Source organism: Stigmatopora argus, chromosome 7, assembly GCF_051989625.1.
Source record: "Stigmatopora argus isolate UIUO_Sarg chromosome 7, RoL_Sarg_1.0, whole genome shotgun sequence".
Taxonomy (NCBI): Eukaryota; Metazoa; Chordata; class Actinopteri; order Syngnathiformes; family Syngnathidae; genus Stigmatopora; species Stigmatopora argus.
In genome coordinates, this window is record NC_135393.1 from 3,034,781 (window position 1) to 3,055,887 (window position 21,107).

At 40.8% G+C, this 21,107-nt stretch overlaps 1 protein-coding gene across 1 annotated transcript in view; it reads right to left on the reverse strand.

The window, feature by feature from the left end:
- The window catches only part of adcy9a (adenylate cyclase 9a), a 56,156-nt gene that overhangs the window by 17,583 nt on the left and 17,466 nt on the right, over positions 1-21,107 (reverse strand). Inside the window, exons 2-6 of the mRNA XM_077606166.1 lie at positions 12,728-12,918; positions 12,209-12,316; positions 11,827-12,101; positions 11,478-11,580; positions 8,810-9,027 (exon numbers count right to left, since the gene is read on the reverse strand). Of these exons, the coding sequence (XP_077462292.1) occupies positions 8,810-9,027; positions 11,478-11,580; positions 11,827-12,101; positions 12,209-12,316; positions 12,728-12,918 (895 nt within the window). The remainder of the gene's footprint in view (positions 1-8,809; positions 9,028-11,477; positions 11,581-11,826; positions 12,102-12,208; positions 12,317-12,727; positions 12,919-21,107) is intronic.

Below are 21,107 nucleotides of genomic sequence, written 5' to 3' on the forward strand. Positions count from 1 at the left end.
ACAGATGAGTCTGATGTCTCCCTTATTTGTGCGTGCATCTGGGAATGCCTATTGGTGAACCTATCAGGGATCTTAGACAATCTATTATTTCAATTCTATTTAATGTACCGTAATTACTCGAATATAACACGCATATTTTTGCTATATAATTAATTCCAATAGTTGGGGGTGCGTGTTATAATCAATAACTAAAATAAATTACAAATTTTCGATCGAAAAAAGCATTGTCAAACTCACTTTGACGCACGGACATTGTGCAATTTCCAACTTTGAATTCAAAATACACGCATATTAAAGATCGTCAAGCCTCACAAACATCACAATCCTGCATTAATAAGCTGGAAAGTAGAATACTACATTGTAGTGTAGTACGTACTTGTATTTAGAAATATGTCCAGCGGGGGGCAGTACATTCCCTTGTTACATGTGATAGTCTTTTCCATTGTGCATATCTTCAAATCATTTATTTATTCAATTTGTATGTTCCTTTTCTTGTTTGAGAATGACAATAGATATTTGAATTAAAACATGGTATTGTCAATTGAAATGTAGTCAATGTTCAAGGAAGTCTAAAAGGTATTGCAACACAACATGTCTACATGATATGTTTGTCCACTCTGTGTATCATCTATTGCCCTAAAATTCAAACGCTCGTACCTGAAGATTTCTCTATCCGGTTTTGAACAAAACAATCGTGAAACGAAGAAAAAAAGGTAAGATTTCTGATTTTCGTCAGCGGGAAATTTTAGGTGCGCACTATATTCGAGTACTGCGTTTTTCCAGATTTTTTTGGCCCAAAATTACATGCGTGTTATTTTCGAGTGCGCGTTATATTCGAGTAATTACGGTATTTATTTCTTCAATAAAGCAATTAGTCAAAATCTCCGAGTTGTTTTAGTGAGAGCTTTACGAGAAGTTGCGATCTTCTCTTGATCCAAGTTTTGTTTATTTCCCATTTACTAAGTGATACGAATCCATGAACTGTATATACATGTGCTCACAGCATGATATAATTGAAATGAATTGAATGCTTTTATTGTCATTATACGAGTATAATGCGATTTAAAGCTTTCACCAGGTAATGCACAAATAATCACAATAAACAGACAAATAAATAATCAATAACAATTGGTGGTTGACTAAATACTTATTTGCCCCACTGTATATGCCGGGTAGCGGAATTTTGAGTGGTTGTTTCCTGAGCTTAAACAACAGGCCTGCTCGCCTTCTCTTTCGCCGAACAGACCCAATTACAAACCATGGGGCTGCCTCTAGTGTCACGATCCCCTCTGGTATTCTATGTTCTCGGTGAAAGTCGCTAGTAACTCTAGTGGATGTTTTCAAGCACCAGACGCCAGCAGCCGCCTCCGAGCAGCGGACTCCGGCGGCCGCCTCCGAGCAGCGGACTCCGGCGGCCGCCTCCGAGCAGCGGACTCCGGCGGCCGCCTCCGAGCAGCGGACTCCGGCGGCCGCCTCCGAGCAGCGGACTCCGGCGGCCGCCTCCGAGCAGCGGACTCCGGCGGCCGCCTCCGAGCAGCGGACTCCGGCGGCCGCCTCCGAGCAGCGGACTCCGGCGGCCGCCTCCGAGCAGCGGACTCCGGCGGCCGCCTCCGAGCAGCGGACTCCGGCGGCCGCCTCCGAGCAGCGGACTCCGGCGGCCGCCTCCGAGCAGCGGACTCCGGCGGCCGCCTCCGAGCAGCGGACTCCGGCGGCCGCCTCCGAGCAGCGGACTCCGGCGGCCGCCTCCGAGCAGTGCCAACATGCCAAACTCACTACATTGCCAAACACTCCCAAAGCCTATGTTTAACTATTAAGATTGATGCCCTGAGTGGCAAATGTAAGGTTTTTTTGATTTTGTAGGTGGGCTTCTTTAAACAGCTCAATGGCAGCTCCTTGCTTTTTTCATTCATGTTTTAAACAGCAATAACTTCGCTGTAATTAAACATATGTACTTCAAACCTCCTGAGCTCGTTGAGAAAAAAAATCACTTTTTTGATTTCACAAGACCTTTGTCATACTATAATTTGAAGCCCATGTCCACGGGCCGTTGAGTGTTGCCATGGCGACACAGTGTTCGCTGTGCACAGAAAGAAGTTTTTCTGGCCTGTTTTGCACGCCTTTTCGCCGTGCCTCAAATAGGACATTGCTTTGGGTTTTGTAAGAGGGTGTAGCCTTGGAGCTAACTGCTACCTTCTTTTTTCCTACAAGCCTCTCCGTGCAAACTAGCGAATTTGCCACGCTCCGAAGTGCGTCAGGTCGAGAGTGTAGATCCGACTTGCGCGGGGGTGTGTTCAGGCCCATTCAGTAATGCTTGTCGTCCTGGTTCTTTTTATTACTATTGTTGCGGAAATAACATTCTTACCATCGTATAAAACCTGACCACAGAAAGTGCTTCTATTATGAAACTATACAGTGGGGAGAATAGGTATTTAGTCAACCACCAATTGTGCAAGTTATCCTACTTGAAAAAATTAGAGACCTATAATTGTCAATATGGGTAAACCTCAACCATGAGAGACAGAAAAACCCAGAAAACCACATTGTTTGATTTTTAAAGAATTTATTTGCAAATCATGGTGGAAAATAAGTATTTGGTCAATACCAAAAGTTCATCTCAATACTTTGTTATGTACCTTTTGTTGGCAATAACAGAGGCCAAACGTTTTCTGTAACTCTTCACAAGCTTTTCACACTCGCTTTTGTTGTTGTTAGGTCAGGCGCCTGAGGATTACCCTCAGCAGCTCTAGAGCTGCTACTGGAACGCGGATTAGTTCATCCAGGGGGTAGCCGGAGGTGTGGGGCAGGTCGAATATCTCCGGTTGGATGAAAAACGTAGGGCGCCACTCCACGTTCCTGGGTGGCAGCTCTGGGTGGTTTTGTTGGATTCGCGACGGGCGGCCTCTCGGGAGACACCTCGTGAAGGTTCCAACTGTTGTCTCCCCACACTGTTGCTGGTATTTTGGCCCATTCCTTCATGCAGATCTCCTCTAGAGCAGTGATGTTTTGGGGTTGTTGTTGGGCAACACGGGCTTTCAACTCCCTTCACATATGTTCTATGGGGTTGAGATCTGAAGACTGGCTAGGCCAATCCAGGACCTTGAAATGCTTCTTACGAAGCCACTCCTTTGTTGCCCTGGCTGTGTTGGGATCATTGTCATGCTGAAAGACCCAGCCATGTCTCATCTTCATTGTTCTTGCTGATGTTATGAGATTTTAGCTCAAAATCTCTAGATACATGGCCCCATTCATTCTGTCCTTTACACAGATCAGTCGTCCTGGTCCCTTTGCACAAAAACAGCCCCAAAGCATGATGTTTCTACTCCCATGCTTCCCAGTGGGTATGGTGTTCTTCGGATGCAATTCAGTATTCTTTCTCCTCCAAACACGAGAACCTGTGTTTGTACCAAAAAGTTATACAGTGGTACCGCGTCATACGACCGCTCGTCATACAAAATTCTCATCTTACGGCGGAAATTTCGATCGAATAATTCGCCCGTCATGCGATCAAAATTTCGCGATGCGACCAAGCCAGGTCTTTTTTGCATATCTTTCGTGTATAACAATATCTACGAGCACGGAACGATTAATTCAGACGAGTTTCTCCTAAGACCAGGAAACGCACAACGCGCATGCAAGAGGGCTTTCTGGGTAATGAAGTACCGTAATTACTCGAATATAACGCGCACTCGAAAATAACACGCAGGTAATTTTGGGCCAAAAAAATCTGGAAAAACGCAGTACTCGAATATAGTGCGCACCTAAAATTTCCCGCTGACGAAAATCAGAAATCTTACCTTTTTTTCTTCGTTTCACGATTGTTTTGTTCAAACAAATTTATTCATTAGAATCCTTCAAATGAAGAGTTCCTCTCTCTCTTTGTCTGTCCTCTCATACATCTCTTCGTTGAGAATCCTATCAACGTCCACGCTTCCTTCATCCACTTCCTCTTCCTCCCACAACACATCATCCGATTGGCTTTACGAGATGACGTAAAATCCGTGCGTCAAAGTGAGTTTGACAATGCTTTTTTCGATCGAAAATATGTAATTTATTTTAGTTATTGATTATAACACTGAACTGAGAGAGGGTGAACTGAGACGGGTACGAGGCTAGAGGGGGGCAGTGGTGGTCTCGGCTTTACGAGATGACGTAAAATCCGTGCGTCGGCTTCACGAGATGACGTAAAATCCGTGCGTCGGCTCTACGAGATGACGTAAAATCCGTGCGTCAAAGTGAGTTTGACAATGCTTTTTTCGATCGAAAATTTGTAATTTATTTTATTCAATTCAATTTCAATTCAATTTATTTGGCAAGAAAAAGCACCAGGCTAAGGGCCATGTAACAAGACAAAAAAAAAAAATTAGTTATTGATTATAACACGCACCCCCAACTATTGGAATTAATTATATAGCAAAAATCTGCGTGTTATATTCGAGTAATTACGGTATACTCGTGCACACAACACCCATAGGCAATGGCAACCTTTCTCAGAATAAAACTTCATTACCCACAATCAATACGTGGGTAAGATCAACTATTGTATTTCCTGTTATTCTTTCTAAGGAAAGAAGCTCCCGCGATCGTTCTTTAAAGACTATTTCTCGTTGGCAAGTGGCCGTGGGTTATCCTATTGTGAGGACATGTGTGTGCATCATTTTGGGAATATTTTGAAGGCATTACAACAGCAAACAGTCCATCGATAGCGAACGTGAGGGTGGAGGCGTGGCAAACCGCCAACCCGGAAAACGAAGGTAACAAAAGATTACAACAAAATTAGAATTCAGTTTTGTGTAAAGTTACATTAAACGTATGTTTGAGTGTCTGTATATATTAATCCAAGTTAATTTAAATTTGTTTGTTCCGTTTACGAGTGCGTTGTCGTGGGGAAAAAAAAAAGAACCCCACCCCCTCACGCCCCCAAACGTCTCTGTTTCCCGTCTGCGAAATCTGCCCAATTTTAGTTAGATTAAACACATTTTATTACTATTAAACCACTAGTTATGTGTTACTTTGTTAATAGATGGCGAATTAGAAGAAATAAAACATTTTTTCCAATCCAATATCCTGTTTTTGGTGTTTTTTCAGAGGGCTGGAACGAATTAATTTGTTTTCCATTCATTTCAATGGAAAACGTCCGCTCGAGTTACGAGAATCTTGTCATACGAGCTCAGTTCCGGAACGGATTAAGCTCGTCTCTCGAGGTACCACTGTATTTTGGTTTCATCTGGCCACAACACATTCTCCCAGTTTTCTTCTGGATCATCCAAATGCTCTCTAGCAAACGGCAGACGGGCCTGGATGTGTACTGGCTTCAGCAGGGAGACACGTCTGACAGTGCAGGATTTGAGTCCTTGGCGGCGCATTGTGTTACTGATAGTGGCCTTTGTTACTGTGGCCCCAGCTCTCTGTAGGTCATTCACTAGGTCCCCCCGTGTGGTGCTGGGATTTTTGCTCACAGTTCTTGTTATCATTTTGACGCCACGGGGTGAGATCTTGCATGGAGCTGGAACCCCAGATCGAGGGAGATTATCAGTGGTCTTGTATGCCTTGCATTTTCTAATAATTGCTCCCACAGTTGATTTCTTTACACCAAACGTTTTACCTATTGCAGATTCAGTCTTCCCAACCTGATGCAGGTCTACAATTTTGTCTCTGGTGTCCTTTGACAGCTCTTTGTTCTTGGCCATAGTGGAGTTTAGAGTGTGAGAGACTGAGGTTGTGGACCAATGTTCCCTCTAAGCTGCGCGCGTGCGCAATTGCGCACTACTCTCGTCTTCTCTGCGCAGCAGCAATCATATGGCGCGCAGTAAAAAAAATAAAAAATAAAAATAAAAAAATCGGGATTTTTTTTTTATTTTTATTTTTATTTTTTTTACCCCATGATGGCGCCGTTTAAGCGGCAGCCAGTGGCAGTAGCTCTGACCACTTATGTTTTTCGTGTTTTACAGCATGTTTTACATGAAAAATTAGAGGGAACATTGACATGCACCTGCTTGTGGCAGGTGTGATACGGGTGTGCCCATAGCGAGCAATGATGATGTCGTGACCGGATGATTCGCCTAAAGACGTTTCGCCGACGGACGTTTGACAGACGGACAGGTCGCCGAATGAACATTCGTTCAAACAGCGTTTAATGATTAAATACAAATACTAGTATTTGTTAGTTTAATGATTAAATACAAATACTAGTATTTGTATTTAATCATTAAACGCTGTCTTCAGCTGGATTTGACCGAATTTGAGAGCATTTTGAGCCATTTGGCGAATGGACGTATATGGACATTTTTTTGCCTCCATCGCGATATCATCACGACATTTTACCGAGGAATTCACTTCCCTGGGCTCGGTTCTAATGTCCAAAGAGCTCCAGTATTTGTATTTAATCATTAAATGCTGTTTTAGGATGGATTTGACCCGATTGCTGTCATTTTACGGCTCGGTTCTGCTACATCTGCCCGCCCAAGAGTGCTTATTCCCGGACTGCCATGCCCGCCCAAGAGTGTTTATTCCCGGGCTGCCATTGATGGTAGACTAACATTGATTTTTACTATAATTTGGACAACACCGGCGGCGGGCCGGATTAAAAATCCTAACGGGCCGTATATGGCCCGCGGGCCGAGGTTGAAAAATTTGTACACACACGATCCGGGGGCGGGGCGAGCGCGCAAATCCCGTTTCGGCGAAACCTCCGTTCGGCCGAACGTTCATTCGGCCGACCGGCTGTTCGGCCGAATGAACGTTCGGCGGAACGTCCATTCGGCGACCTGCTCGTCTGTCAAACGTCCGTCGGCGAAACGTCTTTAGGCGAATCATCCGAGTACCGATGATGTCGCTCACACTGGTACTCAGTGCGCTCAGGGAGGTTGACTTTCTGCTCAGACCAACGAAAAATTAGAGGGAACATTGTTGCGGACAGGTATCTTTTATACCGTTAATGAGTTAAAACAGATGCTATTAATAGACCTCGTTAGAAGTTAGACCTCTTTGACAGCCAGAAATCTTGCTTGTTTGTAGGTGACCAAATACTTATTCTCCACTCTAATATGGAAATACATTCTTTAAAAATCAAACTGTGATTTTCTGTTTGTTTTTTCCACATTCTTTCTCTCGTGGTTGAGGTTTACCCATGTTGACAATCACAGGCCTCTCTAATTTTTTTCAAGTAGGAGAACTCTCACAATTCGTGACCGGACGCTTCGTCCCCGCACGCTTCGTCCCCGCACGCTTCGTCCCCGCACGCTTCGTCCCCGCACGCTTCGTCCCCGCACGCTTCGTCCCCGCACGCTTCGTCCCCGCACGCTTCGTCCCCGCACGCTTCGTCCCCGCACGCTTCGTCCCCGCACGCTTCGTCCCCGCACGCTTCGTCCCCGGACGCTTCGTCCCCGGACGCTTCGTCCCCGGACAGTTCATCGAACAGACGTATCGTTGACGGACAATTCGTCGCCGGACTCGTGAACGATTGTTTTTAAAATAAAAGGCAATAAATAAAATTATTTTATTAAAGATTTTATTAAAAAGAAGACAAAGGAAATTCACAATCTTTATTAAAGAAAATAAAACAGCAAAAACTCCTTCGACAACACAAACATTAACATTTGGGCGTGTGCGTACTAAATGTGCTCGTCTCTAAACACACTACGCACGAAACGGTTCCTATGTTAAACGGTTCCTACGTTGAGCGCTCCACGTTTGGAAAAACCCCAAAAAGAATCAACGTGAAATTCACAGATGGGAGTTTTTATTTTTCTTTATTAAAGAAAATAAAATAAAAACTCCCATCTGTGAATTTCAAGTTGATTCTTATTGGGGTCTTTCCAAACGTGGAGCGCTCAACGTAGGAACTGTTTCGTGCGTAGTGTGTTTAGAGACGAGCACATTTAGTACGCACATGCCCAAATGTTAGTGTTTGTGTTGTCGAGTGAGTTTTTGCTGTTTTATTTTGTTTAATAAAGAAAAAGAAAAACTTCCAACTGTGAATTTCACGTTGTTTCTTTTTGGGGTCTTTCCAAACGTGGAGCGCTCAATGTAGGAACCGTTTCATGCGTGCTTAGAGATGAGCACATTTAGTATGCACACGTCCAAATGTTAATGTGTTTGTGTTGTCGAGCGAGTTTTTGCTGTTTTATTTTCTTTAATAAAGAATATGTAAATTTCCTTTGTCTTCTTTTTAATAAAGAATATGTGAATTTCCTTTGTCTTCTTTTTAATAAAGAATATGTGAATTTCCTTTGTCTTCTTTTTAATAAAGAATATGTGAATTTCCTTTGTCTTCTTTTTAATAAAGAATATGTGAATTTCCTTTGTCTTCTTTTTAATAAAGAATATGTGAACTTCCTTTGTCTTCTTTTTAATAAAGAATATGTGAATTTCCTTTGTCTTTTTTTAATAACATTTTTAATAAAATAATTCTATTTATTGCCTTTTATTTTAAAAATGGAGCGCTCAACGTAGGAACTGTTTAACGTAGGAACCGTTTCGTTCCTAGTGTGTTTAGAGACGAGCACATTTAGTACGCATACGCCCAAATGTTAATGTGTATTTGTTGTCGAGCAAGTTTTTGCGGTTTTATTTTCTTTAATAAAGAATATGTGAATTTCCTTTGTCTTCTTTAATAGTGGTTAAGGTTAGTGGTTAAAGTTAGCCGAACTGTCTGGCGACGAAGTGTCCGGCGACGAATTGTCCGTCGACGAAATGTCCGGATACCGCACAATTGGTGGTTGACTAAATACTTATTCGCCCCACTGTATATGCTACAAGAATTAAACAGAAAGTGAAAGAAAATACAATTTATTGAATATCTGTAACTCACCGTATCGAAAGCACCAAAGAGGTCAGCTCTAGCAGACCAGTCAGAGGGGCCACAGCCAGTGATGCGGAAGACGGAGGGCCCACAGAGACTGAGCTTACCAGCGGTGGAAGGAAACATGCCAAGGTGAGGGCCATGAAGACAAAACAGCTGAGGAGAACGTCAAGGAAAGAGCTGAAAGTGCAGCTTGCAAAGGTCTGTTCCTGGGCTTGGTTTTGCACCTTAAGGGGAAGAGTGACCCAAGAAGCTTAGTTGTATTGGAAATAATCACTGCATCGCTCTTGCTCAAACAACCACATATATTAGTGTTAAAATAAGGTCTTCAATTGATAGAAAAAAACCTGACACCAGTGCTGTGCAGTATAAAAGAAATGTATCAAGATTTGAACCATTTTATGGCATAATAATGAGATGGCTTGGGGTAATAACTTTTTTAAATGAAAAATTTACATTTTAAGTGTTTTTTTCTTTCCCAAGCGTGTGTCCACCCACACCATACCATATTATCAACCAATAATTTTTTGTTTTTTGTTTTAGCATCCTGTTGGCCGAGTGCTTAGCGCGCCGGACTGCGATTGAGGGTTCAATCCCAGTTTCGGACCTTCCTTTGTGGAGTTTGCATTTTTTTCCTGGGCTTGCGTAGCTTATTTCCCAGATACTTGGGTTTCCTCCCAAATCCCCAAAACATGCAGGGTAGGCTGGTTGAACACTCTAAATTACCCCTACGCATATATGTGAGCATGCATGTTTGTCCATTTCCTTGTGCCCTGCTTTTGGCTGGCCACCAATTCAGGGTGTCACCCACCTGATGCCCATAGTTGACTAGGATAGGCTCCAGAAACAACTTCCAACCCTTGTGAAATATGTATTACAGAAAATGAATGAATGTTTGTTTTATTTATGAGTTTGTGTCATGTGGTGAGTTGACAACTGTTTTTCCCCCCAGCAACTGCGAGTCCATTAGGTGGTTCCTCACTATTGCTGATAGAAATATTATCTAAACTCAGTGGCGGGCGGTGCATTTTCTGGTAGCGCCTTCAACGTATCAATCCAACCCTCAAAAACTATTTTATGGCTATAAAACCTCTACTGCAGCTACAGCTGCAACACATAAAAAATAATCAATAAATTAATGCACAAAAATGGGGTAAATACAAATACTGGAGCTTTTCAGACCTTAAAACCAGGCCAGGGGGTGATTTTCCCGGGAAAAGACAGCGATGAACGTCAATGGCGTACGGCCATATTTGTAATTTTACTCACCAAAAATCCTTTTTACACAATATCTATCCTCCTTTCTTCCTTCTTTCCTATCGCCATCAAAGCTAATGATGAAAGTCGAGCCTGTCCTGTCATATTTCTGGCATAGTCCGTTTTGAAAATGGCTTTAAATCAAAACAACAATATACTATTTGCTTGTGGAGCTAAGTTAGCACACTGAAAGTGCTGCACACACCATTTTCCCGGCTGTAACAGGCTTGCTAGCTTCGGAGATGACCGCCCTTTCTTAATGATGTCCAATTTTTTCTGGAAAAGTCCGTCTGGAAAATAGCTTTGTGAGAGAAATCTGCAACAGAAGCCATTTGTTTTTGCCACTGTCGGCCATGTGGGTGGAGTTTGCGATCTCTGGCTGCTTTGGCGCGCCTACTAGCCAATCATAGTTTGTGAAAGCAATGACATGTCCCAGCCAGCAAAATGCTAACGCCTATGAAAAATCATTGTGGGGTTGCCAACTCGAAATCTGATTGGTTAAAAGCAACAGTCTAGTTTAATGCAGCAGAGCCCGCAAGAACTGATTGTGAAGGCTTTGAGGCAGATCTGATCTGGCAACAAATAATGGCTGAAATGTGATTGGTTCAATGCTTCAATATGAAAACACACATCTGGAAGCAGTGCAACCAGGGGGAAAAGTAATGAAAGGAAGCTAACAGACCATTTGGAATAATAAGTATTGATGGACAAAATATAATATGATTCAGATATTTCTTAGGCCAGCAGAGAAGGCCTTGAAGGCCCTGAAGGCCCTGACGGCCCGCCACTGTCTAAACTTAACTAATGCCTAATAAATGAAGACAGAGAAAATATGACTGAGTCAATTTTGGGTTTAAAAAGATATGTGACTGACATCCCTAGAAGAATTAAAAATATTTTCATATCACCCAGCACTACCTGGTCGATAAAATATTGAACTACAGAATAAATTTAACGTTAATTTGACCAAAATTCACTCGTGAGATGTTGTCATAATACTGCATTGCGAATGTTAAGGTAGAATAAAATTTTATTCAGTCCTAAATTTCTAAATCTCAAAAACCATTGCTCTATTTAAACATGAAGGTCTAAAATAAAAGGACTTGACAATTTATCCAGTTGTGAAACCTACACAGAGTGAAATTTCCTGCAACATGTTTGTATTAACTGAGCTTCAACGAGTCGCGTTTGTATTGACTAAGCTAAGAGATGTGTGACATTCAGTAATGTCGGTGCAACAGCATTATAGCATAGAGTATGGAAACATCCCTCCTTAACCTTTTTCTTGTACATAAGTGGTGGGCAGCGCACCTCACTTTCTCAAAAGAAGATAAAGTTTCAAATTAATTTGATCACATTTGTTAATATAATTGATAAACTGCACTGCAACATTTTATATCAATGTTGATTGTGTTTCAACCTCATCCTTGTAGCTGCTGCGATAGGCTGTCTCCAGGGGTCGGTCTAGAAAGGTGAGGCTGATCTTGTTGATGGGTGGTTTGAAAAAATAGTCTTTCATCAAACTTGAAGCAGGACAGAAAAGACAACCATGTATTATAACAACAGTAAGTAGCACACCAGAATAATGAACAAACATCTCTTCTTGAGTAGATTATCACAAAGTAACTTTTGTAGTATACGCAGTGAATGATACCAAGCGTTACAACACTAACAGTGGCGAAAAAAATGATATCAAACATTTCACCAAAGCCATGGTCTCTAAGTCATGTCTCGTAACCATCATGAGTTTAGAACTTCCACTTGCTCACCTGTCCTCTCTGATAACATCCACAAAGTGAGCGTCACTCTTTTCTCGAAAGTTCTTGGCACGCAGCTGAATGAGAGCAGAGTGCTCCATCCCTGTAACGGGAGGTCCAGCACCAACTGCAATGCTCACATTGGTGCTGGTCATTGTGCTTGTGCTCGTCTTCTTCTCTTTCTCCTGGAGTATGTCACACAGTGAGCTTTGGCTTGCCCTCACTGGATCCTCCATTGGGGGGTTCAAAAGGCCATTGGCCGTCCTGAGACTGTTACTTGGAAAGTACTGGAAATAGAAAAGGAAAATAAAGTCTCAGGAAGAGAATGAAATTATGGAGACATGGGTGTGAAGATTTTGAAGGAGTAGCAGGCATAATCACTCATATGAGGTACCTTAGCACTGTTATTCTTGTGTTCATCTTGGCAGCCATTAAGCACAGCCACTTCATCACCCTGTTCTAATACTGAAGACAAAACCTCAAGTCGGGAAGCACAGGGATACTGGAAAACAAAAGAAGTCATTTGACAAAGTCTAAAATCACTTCACACTTTCTTAAAAATATCTCTGTGCAATAATTTTGCAGTGCACAATTTTTTTAAATCCTCATTTAAAAGAGAAAATATTGGCACATAGATTTGGATTCAGCGCCACTTCTAAGATCAAGTTTTTGCATTAATGCAAAATTTTTGTTGACCAGTGTAAGCAACATTTACTGGATAAAGTTTATTATCACTAAACAATGATAGGGCATTAACAGTCATAATGTCAATTAGGAATATCATAAAACAGCAAAATAATGGCTAAAGTATACAGGAGAGAAGTGAGTTTGCATCAGGTGCTCAGACGACAAGAGAAAAGGCACCAACAGCAACTTACGTCTAAAATGGTGCTTAGTTGTCCTCGTGACTTACCCCACTAATGTCTGGTGGTTGGTTGGGGAAATAGGGTTCAGCAGCTTGGACACCCACATGGATATTTTCAGGAGCATAGCAATGCATACAGGAGGAGAGGCTCATCCCAGTGAAGTCACTTCCAAGGTGAGAACAGCCACAATGCAAATTTCGTCCCAACTTTCTCCCAGATATCAGGTATGTTTTCAGCCCTGAGAAGACGTAGCAGGTAAAAAAAAATGGTCAAAAGTTATTTTTTTTTAAATTCAGGCGACAAAGAGCATTTAACAACAAACAAAGACATGACTCAAGGTGCCGTATTGGAGGCATGTGATGTAAAAACATGGTATACATGTTGTACAATACATACAAACTTAAACCAACCGTGGCAAGAAGGTGGTATTGCAACGCTACGCGTTTCCCCGACTTTGCTTAAAACATCATTTCAGAGATCATGCCCAAACTGCTTTAGGGCAAGAGGTATGCAAACACTGGATTTATTCATACATTCATTCATTTTCCTAATCGCTTATCCTCACAACATACAAAAATATGTATGTGTATGTGTAAGTGCGTGTATGTACAGTTGTGGTCAAAAGTTTACATACACTTGAAGAACATAATGTCATGGCTCTCTTGAGTTTCCAGTTATTTCTACAACTCTGTTTTTTCTCTGATAGTGATTGGAACAGATACTTCTTTATCACAAAAACATTCACGAAGTTTGGTTCTTTTATGACTATTATGGGTTAACATAAAAAGTGATCAAATCTGCTGGGTCAAAAATACACACAGCAACACGAATGAGCAATTTTGGTGACTTAGAAAGTCGTGTCAGTGAAATGAGCTTCATAGCATGGCCTCTTAACTTCTTGTGAGTGATTATGAGTGACTACAGCTGGTGACTTCTCTGAGGCCATTTAAATAGGGCTCATTGGATGCAAACGCCCACAAACGCTACAATGGGAAAGTCAAAGGAGCTCAGCATGGATCTGAAAAAGCAAATCCTTGACTTGAACAAGTCAGGAAAGTCACTTGAAGCCATTTCAAAGCAGCTGAAGGTCCCAAAGCAACAGTGCAAACGCTCCAGTACAGTGGTACCTCGTCATACGACCGCTCGTCATACAATATTCTTGTTTTACGACGGAAATTTCGATCGAATAGTCATGCGATCAAAATTTCGTGATGCGACTAAGCCAGGTGGCCATGGCACTGTCTTTTTTGCATATCTTTCGTGTATAACAATATCTAAGAGCACTGAACGATTAATTCAGACGAGTTTCTCCTACGCATCAATCAGGAAACGCACAACGCGCATGCGCGGGCAAAAAGAGTGCTTTCTGGGTAATGAAGTATACTCGTGCACACAACACCCATAGGCAACCTTTCTCAGAATAAAACTTCATTACCCACAATCAATGTGGGTAAGCTCAGCTATTGCATTTCCTGTTATTCTTTCTAAGGAAAGAAGCTCCCGCGATCGTTCTTTAAAGACTATTTCTCGTTGGCAAGTGGTCGTGCGTTATCCTATTGTGAGGACATTTGTGTGCATCATTTTGGGAATATTTTGAAGGCAATACAACAGCGAACAGTCCATCGATAGCGAACGTGAGGGTGGAGGCGTGGCAAACCGCCAACCCGGAAAACGAAGGTAACAAAAGATTACAACCAAATTAGAATTCAGTTTTGTGTAAAGTTAGATTAAACGTATGTTTGAGTGTCTGTATATATTAATCCAAGTTAATTTAATTTTGTTTGTTCCGTTTACGAGTGCGTTGTCGTGGGAAAAAAACGAAACACACGCCCCCCAAACGTTTGTCTCCCGTCGGCGAAATCTGCCCAATTTTAGTTAGATTAAACACATTTTAATACTATTAAACCACTAGTTATGTGTTACTTTGTTAATAGATGGCGAATTAGAAGAAATAAAACATTTTTTTCCAATCCAATATCCTGTTTTTGGTGTTTTTTTTTCACAGGGTTGGAACAAATTAATTTGTTTTCCATTCATTTCAATGGGAAACATCCGCTCGAGTTACGAGAATCTCATCATACGATCTCAGTCTCGGAACGGATTACGATCGTATGTCGAGGTACCACTGTATTTGTATTCAATCAATAAATGCTGCTAGGAAGTGGATTTTACCTAAATTTAGTGCATTTTTTGTCATTTCACGTATGGACGTATCGACGTTCATCGCTGTCTTTTTACCGGGGAAATGATACTCCGGGCCCGGTTCTGATCTCTAAAAAGCTCCAGTATTTGAATTTAATCAATAAATGCTGTTTTCGGCTGGATTTTACCCCATTTTGGATTGATACGTTGAAGGCGCCACTGATATATATACATATACATATATATACATATATACATATATACATATATACATATACATACATATATATACATATACATACATATATATACATATACATATATATATATATACATATATATATATACATATATATATATACATATATATATATATACATATATATATATATACATATATATATATATACATATATATATATATACATATATATATATATACATATATATATATATATACATATATATATATATATATACATATATATATACATATATATATATATATATATATATATATATATATATATATATATATATATATATATACACATACATACACATACACATACACATATATATATATATATATATATATATATAATTTTCAAGTTACAAAAAAAGTTCTGGAAACAATTAAGTGTGTATATTTATATGTATGTGCATGTGTATGTATATATATATGTATGGGTATATATATATATATATATATATATATATATATATATACACACATCTATAACTTGAAAATTTCGGAAGTAGAGCAGTACTTTATATGTAAATTTGTCAAGTTGATGATCTGCGAAAAAGACAGCAGAATCTACTTGGATTTAAAAGCAAAGTAAGCATCTGAAAAAGACACCAGCGAAACCAACACTCGGTTCTAAGGCATGGAGAATCAGGAAGTTCCACCTTGAAAGCCGCAGTGGAATACATTTTTACCTCGGTTATCGCACAACGTTTACATTTAGTGAAACGTAAGATTAAAACTTATTCTTAAGTGTGTGTGTATAGTAATCCAAGTTCATTTCAGTTAAATGTTACGTGTGTGTTGCCGTCAAGTCTCTCACTCTCCTGTCCTTTCTCTCTCGTCCGCGTTAAGACACTACCGTCTGTCTCTACTGAATAATGTCACATTTCAGTATTGAAGATCATAACGTCTAGATAGGTATTTGTTACTTTGTGAGTAAGTAGTGAATTAGACCAAATAAAAAGATGTTTCCTCATTGAAATATCCTGTTTTGGTATTTTTTCGGAGGCTGGGAACAGATTAATTTGTATTTAGTTCATTCCTATGGGAAAAATTTATTTGAAATACGGGTAAATTGAGCTCGATCCCGGAACGCATTAAGCTCGTATCTCAAGGTATTACGGTACAAGAAAAATGCCTCTCGAATCTGACGAAGAGAACTTGGACTAAAGGACCAATAACCTGTTTTTTTTAAGCGGACAGGAACTATTCACTGAGTGCAGTACTAAAAAGTATTTTTTAAAATAATTAATAGATGATATTTAAATATTAATACATTATAGTCTTTTCAAATTCCTGTAACTGTGATAGTCAATTAATTCGCTTCTTGATATTTGTACTTATATTTTCGTATAGGCGCAAAAACTTGAAGTATAGTATGTAGTAATAATGGGGGTGATCACACTTTGCGGTTCTTCAATTATCGCGGCCATGTCTGGTCTACATTATCCACGAAAAACGAAGCATCAGTGTGTGTGTACATTTATATATACCGTAAAACCTCCATTTCAATGGCATGCCGTTCTATTTTTTCAAACTTTCCCCCGTAGTGCCGTTCAATTAGAGGGTGTCGCTTTATTTTTCGACTAGCTGGTCAGAATTTTGAGAAGATGCGGTTAATTTTATGGATGAAATGAGAAACCTGGTAACATATACATATTTATTTAACAAAAGGCACAAAAACAAGGCGATTACTGCTACGTAATTAGAAATTCACAGTTGTAGCTGTCCTCGTAATTCACATCACCTTCCGCATCAGCGTCGAGTGTCTGAGTGAGTCGCCGTTCATCATTGGCTCGCGCTTGTTGGAAAAGTTGCAAACCAGTCTAAATCGGGCCGTCTGACCTGAAACTTGCAATCCTTCAAGCCGTTGAGAGCGGTTGGTGCTTGCATGTTGCCGAATTTGGTGTAGCTCTTCTCGCCGTGCAACATCCAGTTCTCTTAGAACTGTCGGACTTTGGCCTTGAATGGGGCGTTCCAGTAGACCTCGGGGGCCTGTATGAATTTGGTGCAGCCTCCTGGAATCACGGCCACATCAATATGGAGCTTCTTCAATTGCTTCTTGGTGGAATCGCTATTGTGACAACAGTATGAATCCCAGGCAAGAAGGCGCTTGCCATCTGACCACCTTCTCAGGTTGAGAAAAACCTCTATTTCACCGGCATGCCGCTCTATTTTTCAAACCTTTGCCTGGTGTGTTCCTTGGTCTGCAAGATGCTCTCATCTCACCTCTCATCTCATTTTCTGAAATGATTTATCCTCATTAGGATCGCGGGGGGTGCTGGAGCCTATCCCAGACCTGGATTTGAACCCAGGACCCCAGAGCTGTGAGGCCGACGCGCTAACCACTCGCTCCATCGGACCGCCCTGCAAGATGCTTTATCCATTTAAAACAGAATCATGATACTACCACAGAGCAGATGCATTTATACGGTGGAATGATTACAGACAGGTGAATTCTATTCATCTTCATAAGTCAACATTGGATCATTCAGAGTTCCTCACTGAACTTCTGGAGTGTGTTTGCTGCACTGAAAGTACAGGTGCCGATTAATATTGCACGCCCCACATTTCCGTTTTTAATTTGTTAAAATGGTTTAAAATATCCAATAAATTTTGTTCCACTTCACGATTGCGTCCCACTTGTTGATATTTGAAATTTTTGTAAAATTTTATATATTTGTGTCTGAAGCCTGAAATGTGGCAAAAGGTTGAAAAGTAGAGTACTTTCACAAGGCACTGTATATATTGACCTCCATTAAGTTTTACTTTTCAGCTAAGTAAAAGGGCACTTGTGAATTCTCCAAATTGTCAATCAAATCCATTAAGCCAAAAGAAAAATATTTGATTTAACTCGCCTGTTTTAGGTGTAAAAAACAAAACAAACAAAAAAACACTGTGGTTCCACATGTGGTAGATTGTGCGTCAGTCTGATGCTGAGTGGGTGCGCTCATGCAATGGTTTGTGTACTAGTGTATACTTGATACATTTTTACTAAAACAAACAAAGTGAAACAAAATGTGTTTGCACATGTGCTTGTGTGTGTATATGGTTAGCCATGATGACATTATTTTCTAGGTAGCATCATAACCATTTAAGAATTCATTAAAGTCATTTGTCTCATTGATTTCCAAATCAAGTTCATACACAGCTATTATTTTATTAAACTATCCCATCTTACAGTCAGTCAAACAATGATAATTAGGGTTGCCAACCTTTCCTTGAAAAACGGACTCCATATTCAGAAACAAATGTACGCATCGCATATTTAGCTTATCTGTTAGTTTCCTTCAAACCTGAATAATGTATCGTTTGTACCGCAACATCGCAATGTGCCCACCGCAATACTCACACTTTGTTTGAAGATGCATATCTGACTCAATTAACAATGGTTAAGGTCTCATCAGGATCTAAGCATGGTGCCAACCACCTCGGCTAAAATTTACGACCTGCTTCATAGCTGCTTGTTAAGGCATCCTTTTGATGTTGAACACCTTCATTTCGCCACCCTTTGTTGGTAATCCGGCGACCTCAGGGAGGACGTGCCGAAAAAGCACAAAGTAGGATCACCCCTAATATTTCTACCTTACTACAGTAATCCCTCGAATATCGCGGCTTCACCTTTTGCAGATTTTTTTCCCGGGGGAATTTTTTTTAAATGTTTTTATTTTTATTTTTTGAAGTTCGTAAAAATGTGAAAATCCCTCATGAAACTTGCAAGCGGAAGCCACTCCTCTGTCTTCCGCTTGGTACTAGAACTCAGCACTGAAATAAAATTCAAAAAATTTAAAAGAAAAAAACAATTTTAAAGTACAGTGGTACCTCGACATACGAGCGTAATCCGTTCCGAGACTGAGATCGTATGACAAGGTTCTCGTAACTCGAGCGGACGTTTCCCATTGAAATGAATGGAAAAAAAATTAATTCGTTCCAGCCCTCTGAAAAAACACCAAAAACAGGATATTGGATTGGAAAAATGTTTTATTTCTTCTAATTCCCCATCTATTAACAAAGTAACACATAACTAGTGGTTTAATAGAAATAAAATGTGTTTAATCTAACTAAAATTGGGCGGATTTCGCCGAGGGGAGAGGGGCACAAAAGGGGCGGGGGGCTTCGGGTTTTTTTTCCACACAACGCACTCGTAAACGGAACAAACACTCCACCCTCACGTTCGCTATCGATGGGCTGTTTGCTGTTGTACTATTCCCTTCAAAATATTCCGAAAATGATGCACACAAATGCCCTCACAATCGGATAACGCACGACCACTTGCCAACGAGCAGCAGTCTTTTATCAGCGATCGCTCCGCTGCTCATGGGAGCTTCGCTCCCTTTTAGCTTGTAGCATCTGTGGTCGCATCCCCTCGAACGGCGCCTATGATAGAGTTGCTACCGTGGTTGCTATTCCGGGGAGTTGCGAGCCAGTGCCCCTGATGTTCTTATGAGCAGCCAACGAGCAGCAGTCTTTTATCAGCTATCGCTCCGCTGCTCATGGGAGCTTCGGGGGCGCTGGCTAGCGGCTCCTTTTAGCTTGTAGCATCTGTGTTCGCATCCCCTCGAACGGTGCCTATGATAGAGTTGCTACCGGGGATGCTGTTGCGAGCCAGTGCCCCTGATGTTCTTATGAGCAGCCAACGAGAAGTAATATAATACTCCTCGTATTAGATAAAAATAACAGGAAATGCAGCAGCTGAGCTTACCCACGTATTGATTGTGGGTAAAGTTTTATTCTGAGAAAGAGTGCCATTGCCTGTCGGCGTTGTGTACACGAGTATACTTCATTACCCAGAAAGCCCTCTTTTCCCCGCGCATGCGCGTTGTGCGTTTCCTGGTCTGAATAACTCATCCGGTGCTCGTAAATATTGTTATACACGAAAGAATTTTGTATGACGAGCGGTCGTGTGACGAGGTACCACTGTACAGTGGTACCACGTCATACGACCGCTCGTCATACAAAATGCTCGTCTTACGGGGGAAATTTCGATCGAATAATTAGCCCGTGATGCGGTCAAAATTTCGTGATGCGACCAAGCCAGGTGGCCATGGCATTTTTTTTTTGCATCACTTTCGTGTATAAAATCTTTCTACGAGCATTGGGCGGACTTTGCATTTCCATGCCCGTTTTTCCCCCCACTTTGGTCTACATTTACATACCAGGTAAACAACAATGGATCGGAAGAGTTTTGCAAAGAAAAGATCTGGAATATATGTACACTCGGTAATCAGACACGGGGAAGCGGCAAGTTCCAAACAACTCTTGATGCGTTCGTTTTGAAGGCTCCGGCGGAACGTCAAGGTGGGGCCAAGGTAAAAAAGATTAAAACTAAATTAGAATTCAGTTTTGTGTGAAGTTACATTAAACGTTGAGTGTCTGTATATATTAATCCAAGTTAATTTAAATTTGTTTGTTCGTTTACGAGTGCCGTGGATCAAGTCGTATTACTATTAAACCACTCGTTATTTATTACTTTTTCAATATATGGCGAATTATAAGAAATAAAACATTTTTTCCAATCCGATATCCTGTTTTTGGTGTTTTTTTTCAGAGAGTTGGAACGAATTAATTTGTTTCCCATTCATTTCAATGGGAAACTTCCGCTCGAGTTACGAGAATCTTGTCATACGAGCTCAGTCCCGGAACGGATTAAGCTCGTATCTCGAGGTACCACTGTATATCAAATGTGAAAATCCATGCTGAAAATCCATGCTGAAACTCACAAGCGGAAGCCACTCCCCTGTCCTCCACTTGCTACTAGGACTCGGTCGGCACTGAAGTAAAAAAAAAAAAAATTAAATAGGGGTGACCCTATTTTGCGGTTTTTCGTTTATCGCAGCCATGTCTGGTCTACATTAACCGCGATAATCGAGGGATTACTGTACATGTTTTCGCATCTATACAAAAATACAAGTATACAATTAGCAAGAAGTATAAACATTACCCAGTTACCGTATTTTCTTGCATTTAAGCCGTATTTGTAACTAAAAAAATGACTGAATCAAGGGTACGTCTTATATGTGCACAAATTAGACTTG